The sequence below is a fragment of the Bactrocera oleae genome, chromosome 2 (genome assembly GCF_042242935.1).
Source record: "Bactrocera oleae isolate idBacOlea1 chromosome 2, idBacOlea1, whole genome shotgun sequence".
NCBI lineage: Eukaryota > Metazoa > Arthropoda > Insecta > Diptera > Tephritidae > Bactrocera > Bactrocera oleae.
Genome location: NC_091536.1, coordinates 92,117,224 through 92,139,255, shown reverse-complemented (window position 1 = coordinate 92,139,255; position 22,032 = coordinate 92,117,224). Strand labels below are relative to the sequence as shown.

Sequence of the window (22,032 nt, the reverse complement as noted above, 5' to 3'; positions counted from 1 at the left end):
CTCTTGTGTTGCTTCGACCTGCGTTGTATTTCGAGTGCCACCAATTTTTTTCATTTCATTTATTGCCCACCCCAAGAAAATTTTAATAAAATTCTCTCAACAAAACTATATGTCATCCAGTCAATGTGTATACCACCTCTTATGTCTATTTTAGATATTTCCCGTTCTTAGTTGCTTGTTTGTTAGCGAAAATCAGCAATACCATCAACATCGTCATCACAACCATCAGCTTTACCATCATCATATCCCGCTTCACCACCAGCATCACACCTTAGTCAATCTAAATGTTCTGTGCACCCTTTAAAGTAGTCAACTCTTTTTGTCATATGAAACTTTCACATGCACACTCACATTTGGCGCTTTCTCCTTGGCCTCTAGTTTTATTGCTAGCCAACGTCGTTGTTCCATTTGAATAGCTCCATCAACACACCATTATGAAAGCACTTTGCTGCATGCCTACATATGCAACCTCGCCTCGCAAATGCCTATGTGCTCGTTTTGCTGGTGTTATCCTTGTTATGAAAAGTTTTTTGTTTCCACAAGTTATTTGCTTCATATATAGTTTTGCATGGAATTTTTCATTTATTTTAAAGCCTATACCTATAAATTTCATACTAATTATATTTAGCAAATGTTTTTTGCAGTGGATTTTCTATTTTCTTTAAATTAAAGCACTATTTAGAACGGTTTTAGTCTCGAGAACATGTTGTGAAAATTTTCAATAAAGTTGGGAATCACTCAACTACAATAGATCCCAAACTGATCTCCTGAAAAGTAAGGTGGATGCTTAAAATAAGGTTTATGTTAATTTAAGATTCAAAAATAAGTTTTAATGTTGGTTTGCTTGAGTATTGAAACAAGGCTTATATTGGATCCTTTTGACCGATTTTCGCTTCTAAGAATGATTTTGTCCGAACCAAAAATGATAATTTATGCACAATTTAAATTTTTAGTTAAGTTAACATTTTGATGAATCTTAATCGGAATAAGCAAAACTTTACCGAGAAAATTTTAATGAAGAAAAATTCTAATTAAAATCGAGTAATTAGCTTACAGATTCTCACTTTTGGGTTTACAAATGTAATGTAAATAATTTTGGATATCGGTTAGAATCATGCAACTGTTTTAAGAAGCAATCTCCACCCAAAGCAGCTTTCTTGATAAAAGTAAGTTGTCATGAAAATTTGTAAATAAGCGAGCTTTCTAGCAAATAATATAGATATTACGATCACTACCTAATGTTTCTGCTTCTTGATAACAGTGTTGCTTTTTCTAGATCCGCTGTGAAAAGCTTTCACTTTATATCCAAAGCTTTTGCATTATTTTAAAAATTATGTTAGTATGTGTAAAAATGAAAGCTTTAAAACAGCGTTACTTAGATTAACAGTGGATTATCAAATTTAATTTGGAATACAGTTGTCGTTTCTATTTGAATTCTTGTAAAAATATTGATGTAAATAATAACGAGCTATATAATATAAGTTTTGTTATAAATAGTTTATGAGTTTTTTAGTATAACAGTTTGCGCACAGCATCAAAAGTTTCCGGAACAATAACTGATTTTGGACGCTCATCACGAAATTCGTCTTGGAATTGTCTACGACCTCGATTGAATTCACCATACCATCGATAAACACTGATCTTTGAAGGAGCTTCACCGCCATAAATTGAATTAAGTTCAGCGATGTACTTTTACTTAGTTAATCCAAGTCGAAAGTTGTGAAATAATCGCACTAAAATGTTCGCGATTTAATTAAATTTTTTGGCCGAGATGAATATTTTAAGCTACTGTAAATAACAGAAATAGCGCTTGTATGTCAAAATTCTGAGTACGTATGACATGAAAAATGTCAAACCTTACGATAAGGTTTTGAGTTGCAAAAAGACAACCAACGTAATAACATTCGTCACCCGGTAGAGTCGACTTTTTCTTTGTGATGACAATTTTTCAGAAAAGTTTGCTAATTTGAGTTTTAAAGTCTAGCAATAAAAGCTTTTGGTTACTAAACAATGCTTCCTCCTGATAACAGTGTTGTTTTAGCTGGACTCGTTTAATTTCGAATGCTTTCATTCAAATAATTTCGAAAGCTTTCACTTAATATTGAAAATTATGTTAAAATGTATGAAAATGAAAGCTTTACTGCTGAGTTGATACGGTTAACCTGTTTTGCAAGGAAAGCTTCTTTAAACTCCTTTGAAATATGTTAAAACTGCGCTCTCATGCAACTATAAGTATTAGTTTCATAGCAACAACCAAATTCAACTTTAAGGCAACTTTAAATTGAGCAAGAACGAATAGTAAGTAACGGTCTGCTTACCACTCGCTAACTTTCTACATGCCACACCGCACCGCACCGCCACATCTAATTTCATTTCTCAATTTTCCTACTAACAAACCGCTCCTCCGACCGTTACGCTATCACATAAAGCACTCAAACAATCTAACCAACTTTTCATGCAATTTTCTTCATTATTTTCTTATTTTTATTATACGCTGTGTGCAGTTGCAGTTCTTTTTGTGTTGGTAAGCTTTTTTGCAGCTGTTGTATACGCACAGCTCGTATAATGGAATTTTCAGAAAATTGCATTTTCTTGATAAGTTCCTACATTCTATATATATATATATAATATACCTACATATATATTATTTTTTCTAGCATTTCTTTTGCAAAAGGTTGCACTTGTGTGTGTGCGCCGCTTACATTTCCTTGGTCCTTGTCAGCCAACCCTAGCGGCAAACAAGAGGAGCAGCTTAGGTTCACATTTATACATAGACACTCACATATACACTTATGTATATATATATAGATATGTAAGTGAGTACAAAGTTGTACGGTATGACCCAAACTTGACAATGCCAGCTAGTTGAATGAAGAGCAGCAAGCTGGGGCGCTAAATCGACCCGAACCCGACTGTCAGTGGCGCGGCAGTAGCAATTCTTCTTTCTCCATTGCTAGCATGCATTTTTTGTTGCCGTTGTATCTTTTTTTCCCCCCATCCATTTTGTGCTTCTGCTTCCTGCTGCTGATTTCGCTCATGACCATGGCTGCCATATTAGATTTTGAATGCATTTCCGTTTTCTCACCACAGTAGGCGGTGGCTGGAAATAGCGCAGGAGCAAGCAGCAATCGCACAACGACAAGCAAGCGTCGTCTGGTGTATGTAGTGGTTTATATGCACTCACTGCACTCGTTTGCTTGTGTTGCAGAAAAATTCACGAATGACTGACTGAGGTATGCGCTGACGTCGTCGCTGAGCATTGAGTGAACAACGACAAGAATGAATGAAGCGGCGAAGAAGCAAATTTGGTATTGCGGCATGTGGCAGAGGCGGCATAACAGTCACCTCCTACAGGAAGCGCACAGTATTTGGCGTGGTGTGTGTGAGTGCTGAGGAATGAGCTTGTCGGGCGCGGGCCATAGTGAGGTCAGAAAAATGGTATGCGCTGCTTGATTGCAGCCAAACAAAAAGGAGCTTTGCTTGACTGCACGAATATCTGTGTGTGTATGTGTGAGTTTGTGTGAATGTATATGTGTGTATTTGTGTTGCTCTGCACAATTTGATGGAAAGAAAAGTGGCAGCAATAACAGGCAAAAAACGAGTAGCGCAAAATAACAAGCAGGAATGTGTATGAAAGTGAACAAAAAACACCAAAAACAAAAAGTGGAGGAAAAAATGGAAAAAATGTGAAGGAATGAACGTATGAAATGCAAGCAAGAAAATTCAGTGAGCCACAAAAAATATATTGTGACAGCGGGGATTTCAAGGAATTTTCTTTCATTTCATTCTTGGCTGTATTTTATTTGCTGCCATTGGTGAGCGGGGTGGGCTGGAATGTGCATGCATGTTTGAATGTATGTGTGTGTATAGAATGTTGTAAGCGTGGAGAAAAGTGAACATTGCAGGCGGAGCTTTATCGTAATAGCCAGCGTTGGAGCTAATATTTCGCTCTAAAGCGCATTTTCCTTGCAAAGTTTCACTATTAAAATTTATATATTTTTATCAAAAAAAAAATATATTTCTGCAAACACATATTCGTATGGACGTATATGAAAATATTTTAGATAAATGTAAATTATTTAGTTAATTTTCAAAAAAGTTAATAATATATATTTGAGAATAACATACAGTTTCGTGTCTCCCCTCCTGATAAATTTTTTGTTAACTTTAGAACGAAACTAATTTTAATTTGTTTTTTTATATTTTATATTAATAAATAATTTGTATTTATTCACTTCTGCAATTTAAACACCACTTTCACAAACCAATTCCACCCAAAACCTCTTGCAAACAACTTATTCCAGAACTTCGTTAACTTAGTTTTATTAAATCCCACCGTCTTACCGCTTTCATTTTTTCTTGACACAAAAGTTTCTTTATTACATTTTCACTTCAATTACGTTCTACTACAAAATACTTTTATTTGACAATTTTTGTATTCCTTTTTCAACGACATTCCCACTCACCCATATGTAGCTTTTGTAAAAATTAATTGCTGCTCCAAGAAAGTGAAAAAAAGGCACACAAAAATAAAGAAAAAACTGGAACCAACTGTAAATTGGAATTTTTAGCTTGCACTCTAATGACATTATACGTACAAAAACGAGCAGGAGCATACTTTGGCACACCAACATTAGTACCGACTGTATGTGTGCACACAATCCTTCATAGCGCGCATTGCTTGGAACTGTTAGCTGGCAATTTTTAATGGGAAATTTTTCTGAACCTTTGTAAAAATGCTACAGCAAAATGGAATCAAGCGAGTGAAGTATGTGAGAAATGTACAAAATGGTATACGAAAAGTACTATAAATGTTAGTATATTGGCTTATGTGCGAGTATATATAGAGTACGTATACTGGCGTATTATGTGGCAATTCAAGGATACAAGTACATAAGCTCATCATACTGTCATTAGAAATATTTTAAACGAATGCTATTTAAAGTTTTTCCCGACAGTTTTGGCTAAAAAAAGTGCTGCAATAAAATTTCATATACATACATTTTTTAATATTAAATTTAAAATTTTTACGGTTTTTCATATAAATACAAATCATTATATAGCATACATATATTCTATGGCACTGTTTTTTATTTTATTTTATATTTAGTGGTCGTTTGTCGCTTCCAAATTGGTTTGATATAGCATACTTGGGGGCGCCTACGGTGTTTTGCTTCATGCAAAATGTTGTTAAGCTAGTTTTTGTAAGAAACAGTTTTTCATAAGTGAATTTAACATGGTGAGACAACGATATAAATGTGTTATCCATACAAAAGTAGAATCGAAAGCAGCTCTTAAGGATTTAGAGGAAGTGAGCAAAAATCTCTCACTAACTAACTAAGCTGATTTTCACGAATAGTGGTTTCTAGAAATTTATATTTTATATTCAATAAACATAAAATTAATTTTTAAATATAATTTTCTATATCGCAATATTTCAAAAAAATTATTCCACTACTCTCTTTATATCTTAATAATTTCGTCAAACTACTCTAATAAAACGACCGCCGCTGCAGTCAGCGTCAAGCCTTGTCAATGCTAAATCAAGCACCTCTACCGTCAAGGTATACACATGTGCTAGTTAGTACACACACACACACTTATAAGCAACTTCGTGACTAATTGTTGAATTTGTCAAATTGCAATAAATCATTCGAAAAATTAGCGAGCGACATGTGAAAACCACAGAAGCAATAACTTCATTTACGCACACACACAAATAAAGCTGTAAGGCGAATATTTACAAATACATATATATGAAGTTGTGGATCTTTGTGACGCAATGCGTGGAGCATGTGCGAATTGCTTACTATTTCAGCATACAAGAAGCGTGCAAAGATGGCAAATGCTACACCAAACAGACACATGGGTGACGAAAAAAAAATACGAAAATTCAAATGAAATAACAGCAGCTAAAAAAAAATTGAGAAATCCATAAATACAGTCAACCGCGAACACAAACAAACGAAAAGTCTTTAAAACTGCCATAAAAGCGATTTAATTACGTTACAGCAGTCCAACTTATTAGTTGAGAAGCCGCATAGCAGCACATTAGTCAGTCAGTCGGCCGCTCAGGCAGATGAGCCGGCAGGCAGACGACCAAAAGAAGCTATAAAGTGGAGTGGTATGTATTGAAGCAGTGAAAGATCAGCCACCAAAGTAATTTGGTTTACATACACATAACAGCAACAACAAATATACATAATATATACATATATATGTATGTATGTGTATCTATGAACGCCGTTGAGAGCGCTCGTTATGCTCATTAATGCCTTCAGGTAAACAAATGGTATCTAAATTTAGTAGAAAATATTTAAACGAAAAGTAAAATCGGCATTTTTTACGATTTCGATCGTTTTTTATTGTTTTCAATTTATTTAGCTACAGATTGTCATTTTAAGTTGCTAATAAAAAGCCAAAATAAAAATAATGACATGCACACAGCTGAGTGAGCTATATATTCTTATATAGATAGATGGAGAGTAGCAGAATATTTCAAGGGCAATAATGAAATAGCCTCACGCAGTACACTGCGCAAAATTTTGCGTTAATTTTTAATTAATTTTTTTGCTTGTAGTATGAACTTTTTCAAATAATTTTAAATTATCTAAAAATTTATATTTAATGAACACACGAGAGCAACCAAAAATATAAAAAAGGTCAGAATTGGTATTTGATTATTCTATAAAATTGTTTGCTGTGTATTATACGTTATAGATGTGCGTTTAATGCTTCTCAGCTACTACTCTTGAGCCACTGAATCAAGCAAAAGCCATATTTGAAATTTGTTTTGCCTATTCGAAAAATTTAAATATTTTAAGTTTTAAATAAATATGCATGATATTGGCAAAGAGCTATAATGAGATCTGAAAACACTATGCCTATGATTGATATTGAAAGTTTATTGATTTTAATGAAGTTACTTAGTGATTGCTTCTAAGTTTGCAGCTTTTGTGGTTCTATTAAGCACTCGCTAAATATCATCCCAGCGAGCTTTTGACATATTATATTATTACATATAGGCTATTACACATGAAAACACTTGTACTTTTTGTTGTTTTTTACTCAGTTTTACAAATATTTTTTCCAATTGTCCATTTTAGCCATTTTTACTTGTTGTTGTTGCTTTTTTCCAACTTTATTGGTTTGGTAATAATTTTTGAAGAATTTGTTGCCTCAAAAAATAAATTCAAATTCAATATTAGGCTTATAAAATAATATTTTTATTATAAGGAATAGCATATACGTTGTTATTGAGTCTTTTTTCAACTGACATATTTTTGGTACTATTTACATACATATCTACTGCCTGGCGAAATTTCTCTGCAATCACAAATTGGCCTAAAATTATGAGCGCACGTGCTTTAATTTTATCGTGGCCACAAGTGAGTGAAAAATGTCTACAAACTATCATAACTTTAGTTTGAAAATTTCTGCATTTAATATTTTCGAAAAACAAAATTCATAAATAAATGTCGGCAACATGGTAAAAAAAAATACGGCTACCTTTAAGCAACTACTTTTTCAACATTCGAATGTTCGAAAGACAAAGCAACAACAACATTTGAATCCGCTGCTAAATTGCTGCGAAATAGAAAAGCTTGGCAAATTGAAAACGTGTCCAACCAACAAACATCAATATTTAAACATAAGTAATCACTTTGTAAACGTTTCACCCCACAAACGGCAGGCAGTCGGCAGCCAAAGCGTTTTTCTTGCCGAACAAAATTTATCCGTACAATTTGTACTGGGCATTTTAGATGATGATCGCCACCCAAGCCAACTTCCGGCCGCTCGCTGCTGAGCTGCGACGTCGAAGCGGAAACAACAAACGAAGAAAAGCCACTCCAACTTTGTTGCATAAAATTGAAGTTGTACGGAGTTGTGTTGTTATTTTATTTATTTGTATTCTTTCTTTCGTCAATTTGTTGCTAGAGATACATACATGTGTTGTTTTTGCTGTTGCATAATGTTTAGTTATGCTGGTCACAGCGATTGCCAGAGATGCGGCTGCTGCTGCTCGACGCATACGCCTCGTAAAGCTGCACAGTTTATAGTGCTGCCTGCCGCAAATCGACAGCTGCCAAAGCAACAGCGCCCAAAAGCACACTACATGCACGCCACCAGGCGGAAGGGCAAACAAAAAGTCACAATCGCATACCAGCACTAGACGAAAATTGTATGTACTGCTAGAATGTTGTACCAGCAAAGGAAGTGAGGGGAAGCTGGCAAAATTTTGCACGTCGCAACATGCAACGTTATAAAGTAACATTTTTTATGCCTCAACTGCCAAAGTACTAACAACACAAAATGCCCAACATGCATAATTCACGAAGTTCTCACACCCAAACGCACACATGTATGCACAACACCGTAGAAACGAAGAATTTGTGTTTAGCCAAATAAGACACGCTCGCTTTGCATCCCCCCTTTTGCAAGGCGTAGCTTCGCTCTCCAGCTGACTAGGATTTATTATGAGACTTGGGAAATTGAAAATGTCTACGCGCGCTGCTGCCGCAACTGCTGCTTGCATCAATGTTTATATTAAATCTACTAGATAAAGCGCCTTCAAGTATGCTTTGGAATTATGATGAGCTTGTTTGCTACGTCCTTCTATTGCTTTATTTCAGCATATTTTATGTTTTTTTATTGGCATTGTGTGCGTGCCTTTGTTTCTCGGCGTTTTTTTGTAATTGCATGCTGTTACATTTAGCTGGTTGCCATGTTTTTTTCTACTTTTGCCTTTTACGACAAATTGATTACGTGTCAAATGTTTTATGCGTGGTGTGACAATTGTTCGTTGGGTCAGCGTTGCCAAATTTCATTACGGCAGCAAGGTGTGCGTAATACATTTATTATTGCTTTTGAAATGTAGGTATCAAAGTGAGTTTGGCAGTTTTATTTTATTACTTTGGCAACATGTTGCACAAGAGTCTTTTTTTTAATATTTAGTTCGCACAAAAGTCTTGAGTTCCGATTTTAATTTAAAAAAATTTTATTTTTTTAATATATTGCAATTTCAGTATAGTTCAGATCCATTTTTTCCAACATAATTTTGATCAAATAAGCGACGGACTTACGCTTTATCATTTTGGAAGACACAAAATTGAACGAAAATATATAATATTATAACATATTTAATTAACAATATATTATTAATTATTTCGCTGCTTACTAAGTGAGAAGAAAAATATCTTGAAATTTATACTTTCGATTTTATATGTTTTTTCGAGCATATTTTACTTTCCAAACTTTTTATATATTATTTGTGAATACCCAACAAAAAAAAACTAGAAAACAATTCAAAAATCAACAAACAAAAAGTGTGAGAACATTTTTTTTCCTAAACATGCTAAGTTTTACGCAAATTTTCTTTGGTAACACCTTAAGTATTATAAGATTGTTTCGCTGCAAAATCATTCAGATAGAGAAATATCAGCTCACTTCAGTATTTCCCACTTCCCAAAGCTCTTAACCCATTTACATATATTATTAATTAATGTGTCAGTGTCTAATTATAAGGTTCAGTTGTGCTGCCATAATAATATGTCAATAAAAATAAAAATCAACGACTAGCTTATACTAAATGAGCAACTGCAAACTGTTTGACTGATTTCAGACGGCATAAAATTAAAAAGAAAAAAAGTTATATTACCCTTGCCCTACCATATTAATTACCAAAACAGAAATAGTCAGTGAAAGACGCAGAAAATTACAAGGAAGAAAAAATTAAGTATAATAAGCGAAAAAGAAAACACATAAACTAGCAAAAACAAAAAATAATTATAGCTTCCCTTCAGTTACTGTGGCATATGTCACATGGCACACTAGAAATTCTATACACAAATACACAGCGTATGTCGCCTGCTGCCATAAACCATTTTATAGCACATAAACCAAGCTTAGTTAAAATGCTATTAAAAATGTGAACCATGAAAATTTTTTTACAGCATCCATCTACCATAAAAAGACTATTACCCAGCTAACATTCATCCTCTTGTGTCTCATTATGTATTTCAGAGAATGAGCACATTGTTGTTGCCATACAATTTCCATGCACCATTGTCTGAGTTATCAGCAAGCACATCAACATTTTCATAAATGCCATAAAAAAGTGCATATGAGTAAATGCAAGCACCCATATATATACAAACATATAGACATACACGCTCACATATATACATATGTGTGACAAAACGAGCAGTGCAAAAAAATGGCAGCTAAATAAAAATTAGCAATCAAAAAACTATGAAAATATAAAAATCGCATTTCACTAATTTTTCTAGCGCACAAATACTGTGGTACTCAAGATTTTACAGCTACGCGCATAAACGGTGCACCATAAACGCTTTAGTTTTGTTGGTGTAACTTGGCAGAAGATTTTACGACGGCCATCTCGCCTTTCGTGCACTTTGATTTGTACTCACTTTGAGTATGCGTATCTGAAATGTGAGTTTTCCCCAAAACCATTTGACAAATCAGCAAAACGCTGGACAGGCATTTGTCTATGATTTGTTAAAATCATGTGGTTGTATGTATTTGCCACTAAATGTGTTGTATTTGCAAGTGCAATAATCGGTGAAATGGTTTTGCGCTCATAAACTTTATGCATTTGTAGACAGTCGTAAAAGAGGCAGCGGCGAGGGAGCGCGACCGAGGGCGCACGAACGTTGTTGGAAATCGTATACACGCTTATATAGAAGTTGTAAAATTCCTTATGAAAAAAAAAAATGTATGTCATAAGCATTTGATGCGACCAGTTGATCAGGCAGAATTACATTTTAATTTTATGAACACTTCTTGAAACGATTTTAGGCCACATAAAAATGGCAACACTGTTGCTGCTTGTGTGTTTTGACAGTTGTGACACTAAACACTTCATTGACAAACTTAAGTGCGGAGAAGTGTCAACGAATTAGTATTGGAAATTGAAGCAGGTGTTGAAAAAGTTGTTAGGTGTTTTTGTTTCGGGAAAAATGGAGTACGTAGCTTTTCTGAGAATCATAGTTTGAAAATCATTTTCTCTTCTACAAAAATACTGCATTTTGGAGCTTTTGAAGTTTTGTTTTCTGGAAATACACTTAAATGCTAATGAAAGCTTTCATCTTACAAGATAATAAGATGCGCTCAGTTTCATTTGCGTCCCCGTTTTTGCTAAAAGTTAAGCTTTTTACAATTTTTTAAGAAATGCAGTTGAGCTTACAAAAAAAGCCTAATGCGATAAATCTAAAACTAATGGAGATTCTTGACTTAAAGACTATTTAAAAAAATGTTCAGCTTGAGCATATTAGTATAAGCTTCATAAAGCTTCAAATATATAATTTGATAGTAAATAAAGTAAAAACTTAACGATTTCATAGAATTTCGCATAGCTTTTTACAAATATAAACAATACTTTTGTAGTAGAGTACTTTTGAAAGTAGAATTTCGCAAAGCTTTTAATACGTTTTGAAACCGAAATCACTTCTGAAGTAGTAAAAGTTTAATCAAACTAGTGAAATCTTTCTAAAGCTTCCGAGGTATAATAAGTAAATAAATACAGTAAAAGATGAATGGGTTCAATGAATTTTTCAAAGCTTTCAGTAAATGCAAAAAAAAAGTTTTCAGAGCTTACTCATATTAGTGAAAGCTTCCTAATACATCTGAAATATATTATATTAGAATAAAAAGTATAAACAAAGCTTAATGGTTTCATAAAGTTCTGCAAAGCTTTAACTACCTTTTAAAATCATTTTCGGGGTCATGTAAGCTTGATCAAACTAGTGAAAGCTTGTAAAGCTTCCGAGGTATAACAAGTAAATAAATACAGAAATACAGAATCGTGTAAGCTTGATCGTATTAGTGAAAGCTTCTAAAGCCTATGAAAAAACAAGTATTTTCAAATCAATCAAATCATCAAATTAAAATTTGTAAAGTTTTGAAACACTTAACCTAAAATGCCTACAATTTATATAAGCAAAAGCTAGTTTAAACAAATTTTAAGGCATACAATTTCAAACTAAAATAAAAACACTTTGTACAAAAAGCTTTTTACATCTTCAAATTCATTTAGACACTAGTTCAACACTTCGTAAGCAATAATCCGGTATCGATAAGCTAAGCAAATGTTGTACAAAATGTCTAATAAAGTTGCACTCACACCCCACATGTCCGCAATAATATAGTCATAAATCACTAACCTTTTCGACAAGCTGTAATTGCCAATCAACAAATTAGCGAGTTGAATTCGATTTATACGTCACTACAATACACATACTCTATAATTTTAAACTAAACTCTGCCTTTATTAGTTTTTCAACAAAATTGTAAGCAAATAGGCGAATCAGCTGATTGACAGACAAATGGCAGCAGGCGAGAATGAACTTGGCGAATAAAAATGACAGTCACTTTTTGTTTCACTTTTGGTTGTGGGCAGACAAATGGGCGCGACGACGCGCTTCGTAACTGAAAACTAACACCAGCTTACGCAATAAAGCTCGACAGCGCACACACACATGCATAAGCAGACTCAACTTGTTTGTACGTACGTGTGTATGTATGTATATGTGGCGTATGTGTGTAGACAGCGAATGACAGCTAAATGAAGGCTGCTGATAATCTGTCAAAGAGCTGTCAAAAACTGCGTAGACTCATGCAGCGTAGCAGGCCGGCACCGGCACACAAATATGTATGTGTGTAAGTGAGTATGTAAGCTACGGTGTGGCGCTACAATGCATGAATGCGAACTGACAGCATTTGATGCCTCAGTTTTATGTTGTTTATTTGCGTTGTTGTTGCTATTGTTGTGGCTATTGACCTTTAAAATTTCGCCATACGTACTTCTTTTTGTAGACATTTCGTCGTCGTGTGTGTGTATGTGTGTGAACGTGAAAGTGTTTACTTGCGTCAAAACTGTCACTTTCGTTTTTATAAAATAATAAATTGCAAGCAACAGCAGAGTTGTTGTTGCTTTTATTATTGTCTGCCACTAATACCAATAAAACTTTGTATTTGACATGAATTAGACCCATTAATAGTTGTATACTCATATATGCTATTTTTATGTATATTTTATGTTTGTTTGTGTGTGTTTGTGACAGCTTGTCATTTGACGAGAAAATCAATAAATTCTCGGTTCAGCGTTTAATAGCGCGCAGTTAGTCGAAAAGTTCACCAAACTATGCACTCTCAATTTGGATTTACCGCGCTCACATTTACACTCTCACTCTCAATTCCAGCGTATTAAATAATTTGCAGGCTTTGTACACATGTGACTTGGTCGGTCGATCACTCACTTGGTCAATGCTGGTAACAATGCGAAACGCCAAAGGTGTTTGACCGTAAAGTTTGGGTAGACGCGCCACCATTGCGCGAGCGCTAAGCGCAGCGTTGACCCCTTTGACGCTCGACATTTTTGTTAATTGAGTGAAATTTGACAGTTTAAAGTAACGCGTCGCCATATGACGTGACGAGTTGCATTGAAGACACATCAGAGGCGGTCAGGCGTAAAAAGAAATTATTGGAATGTGTTGACATTTTTTTGGGTTTGACAAAGCGTAAGCGTGTTGAAATGTGTATATGTATGCAGCTAAATTAATACAGAATTATGACAGAAAACAGCAATAAAAACATTAAGCAATTGTTTCATTGATTGCTATTGGGCAAATTTGTTTAATGCGTGACAGCGTTGCCAGCTTAAAGTATGTTTTGTATCAAGAATTTGTGTTGCAAGTGAAGCCACCACACGATTTATCGATTCAAGTTGAAAGTAAAAACTGTGCCATGACCTTGAAAAGACAGCGAAATGCGATAAAAACAATAACAATACTAAAATCTACAAAAATAACAATTTGAGAAACAACAAAGCACGCAAAAACAATACATTATCTCACCCCTTTGAATCGCGCGCACACATCCAGCACAAATGCTAAGCTTGTATACCTTCATACAGTCAAGAGCAATAAATTATCAGCAATAATTTTTCATCTTGAAACGGCAGCAGCAACAACAATGCAGCTGGTCGCGGCAGACGCAGCGCAGCGCAACAGTTGAAGCACAGTTGAGAGTTCAAAGCCCACCAAAGCGGAGGCGGCGCACATTAATTTCAAACACAGCAGCAGCAGTTGCAACAATAACAAGACACGCAATCAAATGTTGCAAGGCAACTTTACGTAAATAATAAATAAAATGGTTAAAATTCACCTCAGTAGTAGTGACTGTGGCAGTAACAACAATAACAAAAACGTGTAGTGAACTATCGCAAATAACAACGCGGAAATATTTTAACGAAATGAGCGCGGAGTAGAGCAGCGGCAGCTAAAACAATGCAGCAACAACAAAACAGCAAGCGATAAAGCGCGCGCCAGACATTTTTTGTTGTTGGTAGCGTTAGAGCGCTTGTGCGCCGCTGCTATAAATCCTGCACAAAAAAGCACAATAATTCAACCTGAATCGGTGTGACTGAACGCTTGCGGCAAGTTCAATGTACAAAACACCCGCTGACGACAAAGCCGCTATAGCAATAACTGCGCCGCACTCTACGGCGCAAGCTCAAACTGTGTACACACACACACATACATATACATATTGAGAATGCGCTCGAGTGTTGTTCGTAGCGTAGGAGCCGCATACATGCATTTGTTTGTATGTATTGGTGGTAAGCGTCGCACTTCTGCGCTGCCATTAATTCTAGCGCTCGCCGACTTGTTTGACAGTTCTGACAGACTATTATTTAAAGTTGCGCTTAAGTACAGAGTACGATGCCGCTCATCCGCGCGCCACCATTGCTAGATATATGTTTTTGTGGCAGTCGCTACCGCCACCTGTAGTGCAATGCCATTTCAACACAAGCACAAAGCATGTGCTGTGACGCCGCGTCGTTTTTCGTGTATTCAAGAGTACCATCTACATATATAGCAGCACTGCTACTGTCGCACATTTGTAAAATTTGTACGGCATTGTGCACTTTGTCTTCCGCTTATTTATGGCCGCTCTGCCGACGCGTCAGACTGTCCGCCTACCACCCGGCCAGGCAAGTCTGAGTGTCTATTTTCCTTTCGATTTTCATCAGACATATTGCGGTATTCTGCTGTGCTGGCGAATGTAGGTTAGTAGAACGTTTGTAGGCCGTTATTAATAATCGTTTCGCCGGTTTGTTAGACCATTTTTTAGCATATAAACACTGCCTCTTCATTCTAACTACCAGCACCCTTGTGCGGATTTGTAAACGAGCAGATATGACCTAGTAGTTAGTAAGGGCATTTGCAGGGGTCAACGTGAGTGGTATTGTGGTTAGTTTTACAAAGGCTTTCACTGAAACAACATTTCCAGAATAAAAAAATTTGCTTTAAGTTTACAGTAAAAAATAACTAAAGTTACGGTTAAGTTATTTTACGTTAATACTAAGTCCAAGTTTAAGTTTAATGTTACATTTGTCGTTTAGTTTAGCTTTATCAAGTTTGAGGTTAAGTTTAAGTTAAGTTTATGTTGTGGTGCCACCTTACGGTTATGGTTAAGGCTAAGTTTAAGTTTTATATCAAAACTGAGATTAAGTCAAATAATTAAATTTTGTTCAACGTTACGGTTAAATTTAATTTAATTTTGAAATTTAAGTCAAGGGATCTTTTAAGTTACAGCAAAGGTTGATTTTAAGTTCTAGGTTAAGTTACGGCAAAGCTAAAATTAAAGTTTTTAGTTTAAGTAAGGCAAAGATTAAGTTTTAATTTTAAGTTACAGCATAAGTTAGGTTTAAGTTCAAGTTACAGCAAAGATTAAGCTTAAGTTCTAATGTTAAGTTATAGTAAATGTTAAGTTTAAGTTCCAAGTTCAAGTTATGGCATAAGTTATGTTTAAGTTTAAGTTCAAGTTACAGCAAAGATTAAGCTGAAGTTCTAATGTTAAGTTATAGTAAATGTTATGTTTAAGTTCCAAGTTTAAGTTACGGCATAAGTTATGTTTAAGTTCTAAGTTCAAGTTACAGCAAAGATTAAGTTTAAATTCTAATGTTAAGTTTTGTTAAATGCTTAGTTTAAGTTCCAAGTTTAAGTTTGGCAAAGGTTAAGTTTAAGTTAAAATTCAGAATACTACAAAAGTTTAACCAGCGACTAACGATAAGTTTAATTAGAAGTAAGTTAAGATGTATTTTCCGTCTTTACGCTTCCGTTAATTTTAACACAAAACAGCAACAATATTTGTTTCACATAAAAATATGTAAATATTCATGCAAATAAACAAACATTAACAGTGCCAGCCAAATTAATGGTCACAATGCCTCTGACAGTTGCGCTAACAAATTTCTTTTCTTTGCAGCGCCCCAAGCATACAACCGTCGCCTCGAAGAGCATACAGACATATGTATGTAGGCGAAGTTCAAGTTCCTTTCCATGAAAACATTTATAAATACGTTTGCGGCCACAATCCACTGCATAGGATTACACTTGTCAACCATAATTCAAACAAATTAGTCATTGGCATAATTTTCTGCCGTCGCTAACGATACGCCGCTCCGTATGAATATTTGTGCAAGCATGTTTGCGCGCGCATAATGGGCAAAATTCCTGTTTGCGCATACAGCGCATAATATTCCAAAATAAATTGGCATGCGCACACACACAAACACTCAGCGAGTTTCTCTGTTTGTATTGACGGCTGTTGTCATTATTATCAGACGCCATATTTTATGTGATTTCTCATGGCACCAACGCCTAACTGCTGCTACCAGAATGAATGGGTCGATTTTTGACGGCCACCACAACTACTGTCATGCCATGCGGTGCGGCGTATTCTTGTCGCACTCGCTCATCTAGATACACATATGCACGCACTTTACGCTTTACGCGCTCACAATTGCTGGGTAACTGACCTTTTGTTGTGTGTGCGTGCGCGTATGCGCGTCTATAGGCAGCGGTGACAGTAAGGGGAGGAGTGCGCTTGGCTTTTCGCTTTCCGCCTTTGGCCTGTCCAAAACGGGAGAATTATGGTTTGTTTACATTTTTGCGCGTGGCAGCCGGCAAATATTCGCTAGTAAATATCCATACACCACATACATACATACTTGTATATTCGTATAGAAGGAATTGGCGCGAACGAGATAGCGCATGCTACAACGCTGCTATGCTAAATTAATATGTGCGCGCTTGTGTATGCGAAATGTATTTAAATGGTAGTAAATACCTGCGCCACGACCGAAGTAATGTATGTATGCATATGTGCGGGGTGTAGCGCCTGTTATACGCGTTGTGAAAGCAAAATTTATGATGTGCGGTTTTTTGGGCAGAAAGCGCTATCACTAAGTCTGTGTGTGTGTGCTTTTATTTTGTAAGATAAATGTATATGCGCTTGGTTTGATCTACATATATAAGTGCTTATATGTACATATAATACATTTTGTTATGTATTTCTTTAGTATGCTGTTTTGTCCACTTTTATGCGCTGCTGGATCTTTTAAGACTTTGTAAGTTTTAACAATATAATTGGTGATCGCAATATGCCACTTACAGCGCTGTCGCGCGACCTTCGTGGTCAATGCGACATTGAGTACACTTAGAAGCTTTTGTAGCTCAAAGTTCGCTAAGTTAACATTTACAAGTGTGCGTTAGTTACTTAATTGCAGTATAGCTTTAATTATATGCTGTGTATTAAGTGCGAGTTGTAACTATGTATTAAAATATAATTAAATTACACTTAAAAGTACAAAAGCAAACTATATATACAAAGGAGCTTTGTTTTCTAAGTAGTTTTGAATGCAGCTTTTAATAATAAGCTTAAATACAAACGTTGGTAATTGAATTTAAGAATGTGGTTTAACAAAACTGTATAGCTTAGAAGTCTATGTGAAGTAAAAAGTCATGTTAGTCAGTCAAATTAATTTATGAGCTTTCAAGCATAATTTGATTCGAATTTTTAAATATCTCGAAACTATTTAATTGTTTTAAAGAAACCAGAGGAATTGAAAACATGTCTGAATATAAAGTTATACCAATAACCAAAATCGTAATTTTAATACGTCTAATCGAATGAACTGAAAGCTTCCGAAAAGCTCCTTTTTGTCAATTTTAAATTTGCGAATTAGGCTCAATTTACCTAATCATGCTTAAAACTCAAAAAACAGTTTTAACTGAGGACTAGAAGTAGGTCTAAATTACAATACTTCTTCACTTCGGTTTTAAGAGGTTTATATTAAGGCAATCAAAGTAATTCCCAAATCAATTCTTAACTATACCAAAGCTTTCTGTAGCCTATTTTAACAAAACAATGAGGACTAACGCTAAATTGGGTATAATCTATTATAAAGATTTTTTATAAATTAAAAGCTTCTTCTAATGACTAGAGTAAATTATTAATTACTATAAAACTTTTAATTTTAAAAGATGCCAAGTTCTATTCGAAAACTACAAACAAATTTAAAGCGAAGTCTAATAAAATCATATAATTCCACATACTGAAGGCTGCGCTGAAATCTGTCATATAATCCTCTCAGATTAATTTAGAAATCTCTGTTAGTCTCAAAACTTCTTAATAAGCATACCTTAAATTTTGTTTACTTAACTTATTCTATGAATAATCCCTGTCTAGATAGTCAGAGCGCGTAGCGCCAGCATTTTAATTAGCTGCACAAGCTACACATATAAACACGCTCTACTTTAACGACAGCAGCTGAACAAATTTGCGCTAAAGCACGAGCTAGAGTTGTTAAAAATTGCGGCTAAACACTACTAGCGCTAATGTGATTTTATTATTTTTTATTATTTCGCGCTTTAAAGCGGCCAAATCGCAGTGAGAGCATCACTTTAAATATAAGCTCACTGCCGAGGTATTTCGGCTACTGTTTCGACTGGCTACAAACCTAAATGTGAAAATCCAGATGTAATTCGATACCATTCCTTGGTATAGTATACACATATGGGGTTATAAAATACTAGAAGCGAGTTGCAGGAATTGGTTCTGCTCATAAAGTTAATACGCAGATTTTATTATGAACAAGCTGGAGCTGGTTGTAGAGTGTATATTTAAAGAAATCGTTGTTGCTCACCTAAAGACTGGTGAATGCGCTCTATAAGGAAGTAAGCATATAAGTGAGTTTTGGAAGATTTATGTAGAACAACATAAAGTTGAGCGGAAAAAAAAGTAAAAACTAAAAGCCGAAATGGAATAATTATAATAATGGAAACGCGCGTTTAGGCATGGAGTGTGGCCACTGATCTTGCGCGTAATGGATATTGACGCAAGGCAAGTGAGATGTGAGTGTCTGTAAGTTGTACGAAAAAAAATGAAGCGAGATAAAAATATATAAATTTCTATGCGGCCTCCAAAAGCAGGAATATCGCTTATTTTTTACTACTATTATTAAATTTTACGATGTAAGTACTTTTACACTTCATTTTTCATTTGCAAAGCCATACCACTAGTATGCAGTAGAGTCATAAAATCTGACAGCTGGATGCATATACAAACGAGCAAGAGGCTCAATGCGAAGACGCGTACACAAAAAACGCAAGCTATAAATATGAAACAATGAATCGATGAATGAACAGTGACGGCGGACTCAGAAGCATGCGAAGCGCTAGCGCAGGAGCACGGAGATCATAAAAATTGACATAGCACGGACGCGATTCCCAGTTATGTCTATTTACTTCGGCGCGCTAGTTAACGCGATCGTACAAAGAGCGCCACAATCTCAGCTGTTACTTACGCGCTTGTTCGTAATCTAGCCTTTATAAACATATGTATACATGTAATAAATCAATAATGCTGCCGCCGCGAAAGTTTTATTATGCGCGCGCGCAAATGTACAATCACGTGCCAATATTAGTGCGCGTTTAGTGCGTTGTTCATTCAACCGCTGCCAAAGTATATTAATAACATTAGAGGTTGCTAGAATGCAGCGCACGAGAAAAAATAAACCGTTTGCGAAGTTAAGCTGCCGCTATAAACTAAATAAACGCGCTGATATGTAATTACTATATATGTTATTTTATAAGTATTAGAAGCCAGCGTCTATAAAGTACACTTTCGACTTTTTCTTTACCTCTTAAAAGAGGCGTCTCTGCGCACGTACCGCCGACAAGGTTGCTTTCAACAATCAATCGATTTTCACTGCCACCGCGCACCACAACCACTCTATAGAAATCTCTAATATTTATCGACAGGTCACGCGCGTCCTCAAATACCTGCCACCGTCACGTCACCAGAGTAGCTTCAAATTTCAGTCAAACTCATTAAAGTGATCTTTTAATATTTAAACATTCGAAAGCGCTGTGCTATCGTTTTGACTAGTAGCAATTTGCGCAGATTCGCGCACATTGTGGGCGTACACAGTTTACTCCACCCGTCTAATCGAACGTGATCGATCAAGCGAACGCGCGGGAGCCGTCAAAGTCTGAAATTCCAATTTCTGTGATGATTTTGTTGACAACAACAACAATGCGCAAAGCAATATAGACAAAGAGAGATGTGTCGGCGATGACGTTGATGATGTTGCTGTTGATATTAAAGATCATCGGCTTTTTCTGCTTTCCTTTTCGTTTCAAAGTGATGGAATACGCTCAAGGTGTAGACAGTTTTTGTACAACCTCATATGGGCGCGTGTGTGTATATGTGGTGGCAAGTGGTCAGCGCCGTAATCATGTGGACACATTCTATTGAAGTGCGGCCGCTTCAATTTTGCAGCCTCTGCGGCGAAGGAGTGTTTTTAATTAAAATTAAAGTTTATAATGGGTTTTTATCAGCTGCCCTTCCACAAGTCTTAAATTAAAAAGAAATTTCTCATTTTCGGCGCAGCGCTACGCCATTTGCTCGTGGTGTAGAGCTTTAAGTGGGCGTGTCCGGTACGCACGTACCATCAGATTAGCGCAGCTGCTTGTCGGTCTGCCGATATAAGGTAAGTTTAGTATTTAAAATGAAAGGGAAACAATTTTGATTGATGTTACGCAAAGTGCTGAGCTTATGACGTAATACTACAACAATAAATTCATTATAATTAATTTATGTGATTTAATAATGCTACCGTTGAGCAGATTTCATCACGCAATATCAGTTCATATATCATATAGGTATATATATGTGGGCATGTTGTTGTTATTCGAGAATGAAAGTGTGCCTTGAACTGTTAAACGACCAGAAATTGGAACCTGTTCCATAAATATAGGCATGCTGCAACTTGGCGTTGAAAATTGGGTAAAAAAATCATATGATTTGTACAATTAATGAAAAGATCGTTTTAAAAGTCAATACAGAAGAACATAAGTTAAGTTTAAGTTGAGTAATAGCAATAAGTATAGTGTTAATGATGCGATGAAATGTGACTTACCATCATATGTTAGTTCTGAAGGATTTAGTGATGATAAGAACTTACCATCTGAAATGAGAAAGGAATTTGATGTTGATTATTAAACAATTTTTTCATCGAAAAATTAATAAAATAGTATAAAATATTAAGAATTAGTTTCTAAAATTACCAATTAACTGTATTTTCATTTAAAAAAAGTAGAGTAAAGCTATTAATTAATTTTCATATTTCTTAAAAGACAATTTAGTACCTTATCTCAAGCTCAAGTTTAAGCTTAATACTAATAAAATCTTAATCTTAAAATCTATTTCAATTTGAATCCCAATCTCAACCTAAATCGCAATATCATTCTCAAACTCAATCTCAATCAATTGCAATTTAAATCTCATTTTAATCTCAAATTTAATCTTACGCCCAAATTCTCTCCTAATCGCAATCTCAAACTCAATCTCAATTTCACTCTCAATGTTAATTTCTCATTTGAATCTCAAAGTCAATCTGCATTTTAATTTTAATCTCAAGCCCAATCAATATTCGCGCATATTTAGCAAGGAAAACCCCTAAGAAACCTCCAACTCTAATGTATCCATGGATACTAACAGGCATTGATACTAACAGACAGCCTTTATTAATTAACCATATTATAATAAGCAAACTCTTTCAAGTTTTCGAACTCTTTACTAAAAAAATAAATTGTATTAAAATCTAGAAGAAAGGTTAAAGTTTTCGAAACAAAAATATTTTTTTGCAGTCTACTAATTAAG

General features: G+C 35.2%; 1 protein-coding gene across 2 annotated transcripts in view; it reads right to left on the bottom strand.

Annotated features, from left to right (window-relative positions):
• Positions 1-22,032, bottom strand: part of hth (Meis homeobox homothorax) — a 302,627-nt gene that overhangs the window by 95,230 nt on the left and 185,365 nt on the right. The window contains exon 8 of one of the 2 annotated variants that reach the window (XM_036356913.2): positions 21,290-21,337. The exons of the other annotated variant lie outside the window; for it this stretch is intronic. Coding sequence (XP_036212806.1) covers positions 21,290-21,337 — 48 coding nt within the window. The remainder of the gene's footprint in view (positions 1-21,289; positions 21,338-22,032) is intronic. 2 annotated transcript variants of the gene reach the window in all.